General features: G+C 47.7%; 1 protein-coding gene across 1 annotated transcript; it reads right to left on the bottom strand.

Moving 5' to 3' along the window:
• Nucleotides 1–28: 28 nt before the first annotated feature.
• HPCAL1 (hippocalcin-like 1) lies at nt 29–5,364 on the bottom strand. Its single transcript, XM_010020143.1, has 3 exons — nt 4,972–5,364; nt 3,689–3,794; nt 29–554 (listed from the first exon to the last, which is right to left on the bottom strand). The coding sequence occupies exons 1-3, from the start codon at nt 5,347–5,349 to the stop codon at nt 457–459; spliced, it is 582 nt and encodes a 193-aa protein (XP_010018445.1). The 5' UTR covers nt 5,350–5,364; the 3' UTR covers nt 29–456.
• Nucleotides 5,365–6,841: the final 1,477 nt, after the last annotated feature.

Below are 6,841 nucleotides of genomic sequence, written 5' to 3' on the forward strand. Positions count from 1 at the left end.
TTTTGTTTTGTTTTGTTTTGTTTTTTTTAACATAGTAATTTCTCAAGCAAAATAAATTATCTACCATCTGCTATATCGGGTTAAAGTCCTACCTAGCATCTTCTCGGGAACTACTAGAACACTTCTTACAGCCTAAGTGAAGTGGTATCTCACCAGCGGTTTGAACTCTTTTGCAGCTGCATGTAAACATACCTTTCAATTAATGTTTAAAATGTGAGGAGTGAATCGTAACGTTACAGGGAAGCAGGAACGGAGCTGCCGAAGGAGAGCTGCACTGGTGTTAGTGAGGGGAGCGAGAGCTGGTTCGCTCGGACACACACACACACGCGCACACACACACATCTGGCAATGGGGTTTTATCCGCAAAGTGAGGAGGGGTGGTTGAGAAGGCATCCGTTTGCGAGCAAAGCTTGAAGGACACAAGCCGAGGTTCTCTGTGCACACTGTCCCCTTTCATTAGAATTGACTCGCGCTACTGGGGTCGCACTGTAACAACCGCACGATGGAGGGATCGCTCTTGGCACCTTTGATGAACTCTTCCAGAGACAGTTTACCTGGAAGGGAGGAAAAATCAGAATGGAAATCATTCTTGGAAAGTCAGTTGTTGCTGCCACCATCGCTGTAGCTTAAAAAAAAAAACCCTCCTCACTGAAGCAACATAAGTATATTTAATCTATCGCAAAGGCATCGAGGGGAATTTAGTGCAATGCACAGCAGCCAAATCCAACCAAGCTCTTAAGCCCAGATGAATTTTTCTTCTGCAAAATAATCTAGCATAATAGTTGTTATTTTTTTATTTAAAAAGACAGTGGCAAATACAAACTCAACTGTTCTAATATCACTTGGCAGCTTTTTGCCCAGAACCAGACTACACAAATTGCATGACACAAGAGCACAAAGTATGGTACCTGAACACACGCACATGCTTTGAAAACGATGCTTGCATTAGTATGACATTTTAAACCTAAATATGCCAGATCTCTCCACTTTGCCCCCTTGTTTGTTGTGACATGTAGGGCTGAGCAGTGACGGCTTCTCCCACACCTCCAAAGTCAGGCTGGCCAGAGCTCTGAGCAACCTCATCTAGTTGAAGATGTCCCTGATCATCGCAAGGAATTGGACTAGATGACCTCTAAAAGTCCCTTCCCACCGAAACCATTCTATCATTCTATGAGCCACTTGCTGTGCCCTGCTGGGTGTACCAGGAACAGGACTGGTTTCACAGGGCAGCAAGAAAAGCCACCCTTGGTGGAGCCACCTATTGCCACGTACCGTTCCTGAGTGTTCTTGGTTTACAGAACTTCAGTTTAGGGCAGAGGCACTGACGTGCATGGACCCCATAACAGTCTGCGGGTCTGAAAAGGTGATCTCTGGAGAAGAGACCATGAGAAGCAACCAACAGTCCCATGGCACAGTACGGCAAGGAGGGAAGATCCCATCTGGCCTCCCAGACCTCATCCTGGGGTGATCCAGCCTTCTGGCAGCTTCTTCCTGAGTTCAAGTCCAGTTTCCTGCACAAATGCCATTGGAAGCCTGGGAGCAGTCCCTGCCTTGCCTGCTATCACCAGTACTCTCCTGCTCCAGCACTTGGAGCCATGGCAGAAATGAGTCCCTAGCAACATTAATGAGAAATGAAAGTTTTCCCTATGAACCAGAGGAGACAAGTATTTGCTGCGTCCTGGACACCATGTTCTGTGATCTCTCATCTCCCCTGTGCTCCCAGCACAACCTACCCCACCCTTCACACAATACTCCAGGGCCATCCTTGCCCAACCCAAACTGCTCCACTCGAGACCGGCAGGACCCATGGACAAACATCTGGCATTTGGCAGCTGTCAGCTGCCACTTTTGGCCATGTGTCCCCGAAGGGAGGGAAGCACAAAGCTCACTGCGCAGGTTTTCATCAGCCCCGAGATGCTCCCAGCCTGCATGGGGATGGGGAGAGGACCGAGCTCAGTGGCCAGCACTCAAATCAGGTTGAACAGGGAGGAATGAGCAAGCCTTCCTCCTGTAGAAATCACAAAAGCTTAAAATCCAATGGCACACTTCTGTCCTGATTTCCTACTTTTAACCTTGTGTTCCCAAACCAAGTGGTTTTTTAAGTTTTTATCAGCCCACAAGGGCACTCATAACTATCAGGACATTTATCAGGACTATCAGGTGAGGTTGGACAGGGCTTTGAGCAACCTGGTCTAGTGAAAGATGTCTCTGCTTCTGGCAGGGGGGTTGGAACTAGATGATCTTTAAGGTCTCTTCCAACCCAAATCAGTCTGTGAGTCAATGATTCTGTGATTTATTAGTTTCCCCCTCTCCTTGAAATACTTAAAAGCAAAGCACAAATCAAAATCTACTTGCAATGTCTGACACTCAAATGGGAGAGGAGAAACATTTCCAACCACCAAAAGCACACGCGCTTCCCCGTGTGCAGACTTCATGGCCTGGCACTGCATGGCTTGCAGGGCTGGTATTTCCCTGGGGATAGGATGACTTTATTTGAGCAACAAAGTGCAACAGATGTATATATAGCAGGTTTCGTGACTGCTATGTTGCACATCTGCATGAGCTGCTTCATTCTGCAGAATAAAAATACTTTAACCATGTTATTTTAGGGCCCTCCACACGTGAATCAGGGGATGAAGTGCCAGTTTTGACGAAATCAAAAGTAAAAATACTCAAGGACTTCAGCAGTGCCAGGAATTTGTCCCAAGTATGACGCCAAAATGCAGCAGATGCAGCAGATGCCAAAACGCAGCATTAAAATTCTCTTAAAGACCTTTCTATAGATAAGGTCATATTTTTGAGGTCTCCATATCTCAGAGCTAAACCCACATTTTTTTTCCCACTGAGCACATCAGTAGGATACAGCTCCTGGTTTAGAAGTGGGATTGATTTTTGAAGCAGCTGCCACCTCGGCTGCTGCTGGGGTAATTCCCAGGGAAAACTCCACCTCAACTGGGACAAGAGGAAACATGTTGGCAGGCTGACGGGCAGAGGAAATTGCTCAGTTTTGCCTGTGCTTTCGAGCCTAAGGAAATAAGGTAGCTCAGGTGGAGGGGTTGTGACAGGTACGCTGTCAGATAATTTATGAAGTGCCTCCATAACTGGTTTGGGATCTGTTACGTCCCCCTGACGCGCATGCTGCAACACAGTAAACACTGCAGGTTTGCACGTGACCATGCGTATATGTATGCGTGCACAGAAACATGCACCGAAAGTAAGTATTACGGACCAAGGGGAATTTTTACTTTCAGGTACCCAACTACATCATTGACTCACATTACTGATTACAAGCCCAGGAGTGCAACCTATCAGGGCAACTGAAGCAAAACTTTGTGCCTAGTTCATCCTGCGCCCAGAGAAAATAATCCAAAGATGTTGGAGTCAGGGGAGTTTCAGAGGAGCCTTTGCAGAAGGGGACTGAGATCCACCCATGAGATATCAGGGAAGGAATGCTCCCCTCCCAGCCCCCCAGCAGGCAAAGTCTCTCACGCGCTGCCCACTTACACACGCTGTTTGTTATGGAGTGGAGATGCTCACCGAGGCCAGGCAGAGACCACAGGCACTGGTGGGGACATCCCTGCTCTCTATACCCGTCCCCAAACACCATCATCTGGGTTCTACCAATGCCAGGCTAGAAACTTCTACTTCAAGAGCCTAGGAAGGGATGCCAGTGGAGATGAGATCCTACCATCGTTGTTTGTGTCCATCTGTCTGAAGATCTTGTCTGTTCGCTTCTCAGGAGTGGATTCATCTTCTGGCATTTTCATTACTGATGAAACCATTTTGTAGATTGCCTGAGTATAAAAAAAAGGGGGAAAAAAAAAGATATAGGAAAAACATGACCCAAATGATAAAGCATCAGGACTGAGAAAAAGACTTCAAGCCTGTAGCAGTAAAAACAGGCAGCTGACCCCAGCAAGCAGCTGCAGGACTTCATAACCCCAAACAAACAGGAATTTCTGACTGCAGCTTTTTTTTATTTTTCTTTCCTGTATTCATTTGCACTTCAAAAGAAGGTCCCACACTGCTGGGTCAGTTTAACTGAATGTCAGGGTCTAGATTAATATACAAGCAGGACCAAGCTAAAATACGGGAGGTAATGGTGTGTAATTCTCTTTTCTGCAACTGGGCAAAGCCACTGCCTCTTTGGCTGGCTCTCAGCATACACTCAGTTACGTGTGTGCGTGTGGGGTGTTGTATGAATTACAGATGAATATGAATATATAGGAATAGGGGTGGTTTTCTTTGCGGAAGGGTAAGGAAACACACTTTCAGAACATGAATAAGAACATGAATAAAGAGGAAACCTCTTTAGGATGTCTAAAGTCCAAGTTCTCCTCCTAAATTATCCCTGCTCAACCATGGGAACCAAGTGCCGAGGCACTGGCTAGATGCATTACGTGCTTCCCAGTGCCCCTCGCAGTGCACTGGAGACACATCTAGCTGCAGAGCAGATGGCAACCAGCTCTCTGCTGAGGCCGAGCCCTGGCTGGCACATGGGGCAGGGGTGCATGGGCTCTGCTCTGCCTGGCCCCCAGTACAGCCCATGGGTTATGAGTCCTCAGCCTCCTGGACACACAGACATGCTACAGCCTGTCATTCACAGCTCACGCTGACTCAGATTTGAAGTTTCAAAGTATAAATTTTGAGATTAATCTGGTCAGTAAAACTTGGATTTAGGGTTTTTTGATCCCATCAATGCCTCACTAAGAAACCACCAGGGAGAGCTGCAAGACTTTGGCTGCGGGCCAGTTGCACAAGTGTCCTGTTCACGGCTCAGGCCCTTTCCTCATCCGCATCGCACAGGTCCCACCAAGGACCCCAGTGTCCATTTAGGGACCATGAGCTCAGGAGCCTCCCTGGGGCAGAAGCAACCCAGTTCAGCACACCCTTCATCTCCAGCTCCAGCTGTCTCAGGGTGAAGAGGTTACAGCAACACAAGTAAAATACAAAGCAGAGACAACACCTCACCTGCACTATTTCTAGCATTTCCCCACGGCTGATGTACCCGTTGCCATCCAGGTCGTACATGCTAAATGCCCACTTCAGCTTCTGTTCCAGTTTGCCCCGAGAGGTGACACTCAGGGCGATGATGAATTCCCTAAAGTCAATCGTCCCGTCACCGTTGGTGTCGAAGGTGCGGAAGACGTGCTCTGCAAACTTCGACGCGTCGCCGTAGGGGAAAAAATTTGCATATATCTTTTTGAACTCTTCTACAGTCAAATGGCCTGTGGGGCAATCTTTTAGGAAGCCCTTGTACCACTCCTGCAGCTCGTGGTCTGTGAACTCGGTGTTCTCGCGCAGGTCCTGGAGCACCTCAGGGCGCAGCTTACTGTTCTGCTTCCCCATCCTCTTCTGGATCTGGGTTCACTGGCTGCAAAGCGAAAGAGCATCTGCCTGAGCTCCAGCCCCACTCAGTGCAGAGGGGCTGTGGGCACGCAGAGCGCTGCGGGAAACAGACCCTACTTGGGGCAAGGGGGAAAGAGAAGAAAAAGGATGCTATAAATTACTAGGAAATTATCTCATTTCATTTGGCCTCTTTTTCTCTCCTCTAGGCTATCTCAGTTACTAGTATGCTGTGGAAGGACAAGGGAAGGTAGTTTGGGAGGGACTATTTTGGAAACATTAATCATTATTTGGGAAATAATAATTGTAATTATTTTATTTCTCTGCTACAATCCCACTCCTCTATCACACAGCTTGCGATGCCCAGGGCTGGATTCCTGCTCTTGATCCACCCCAACAGGCTGATCTGCTGTGATGACAGCAGCGGCGATGAAAAGTAAAATCCATCTATTCAAAAGTGAAAGTAAGTGGGGGCAAACAAGAAGCAGGAAGGGCAGATGGCTCCCTGCCAAATGTGTTTGCATTGTCCAGATGCTCTTTGAAACCCCTTGGCTTCTGGAGCATCTCCTCCCTGCATTCCTCATCCCCCAGCAGCCCCACAGCAAATGGTGCTGCTTGTGGCATCCTGGGGGTTATAGGAGGGTGCTGCAAGGGTAAGCTCAGCACAGCCCACGCTCAACAGCATCACCCCAAAAGACTTCTCCCTCTTTTTCTCAACTGTGGAAGCTGCATAAGCAGCTGAGTCGCTGCAACAACAGCACTGGCACAAAGGACTTCATTCTTTCCAGCAGATTGTAACCCTCTGCCCTCCTGGACAAGCAGAGAAAAGAGCTTTTTAAAGCAAAATGTTCAGCAAAGCAACTCCTTTCAGGCTTATTGTGGTTTATACTTTTATATAAGCTTATTCAGTAAGTTCAGTATTTGCCAGTGTGAGCAAAAGGGCATTTTAACCTCAGGTTTTACCAGGATGTCAGGAGGGGGCTGGGCTTATCCCCTCCCTTGACAATGCCCGTGATGTGTGAGTGACCACGCAGGTGAGACTGCCCAGCAACAGGAAAGCTCCTTCAGCAAAATGAAAGATGGTCAATTTGCACTTAGGAAGCAACAGAAAAAACCCCAACAAAACAATAATGTAGTTTTGGCTTTTATCCTTTTCAGCCTTTCATGGCTTCCCAGCAATACCAAACTGAGCTGCCAAGGAAGGAGCTGAGCTGCATCTCCTTCCCCAGACTCAAGAAGCTTATTCACAAGCTTCGAACAAAGTCACATCCAAACCCCTATGACTGGTCCAGCATAAATGACATTTCTCTGCACAGCCCCATATGCCCCTGTTAGGCTTGCTTGCAGCCAGTGCAGAAGGCAGGTTAGTAACAGGCAAACACTGCACAGCTACTCGGAAACTGCAAGAGCTGAGCAAAGACCAGGAAAAATATAACAGGGGGTAAGCACTTCCCAGAGATTAAAAATCCCAGGCACGCATAAGAACGTAAAGGGG

Source organism: Nestor notabilis, unplaced genomic scaffold (assembly GCF_000696875.1).
Source record: "Nestor notabilis isolate BGI_N333 unplaced genomic scaffold, ASM69687v1 scaffold24178, whole genome shotgun sequence".
NCBI lineage: Eukaryota > Metazoa > Chordata > Aves > Psittaciformes > Psittacidae > Nestor > Nestor notabilis.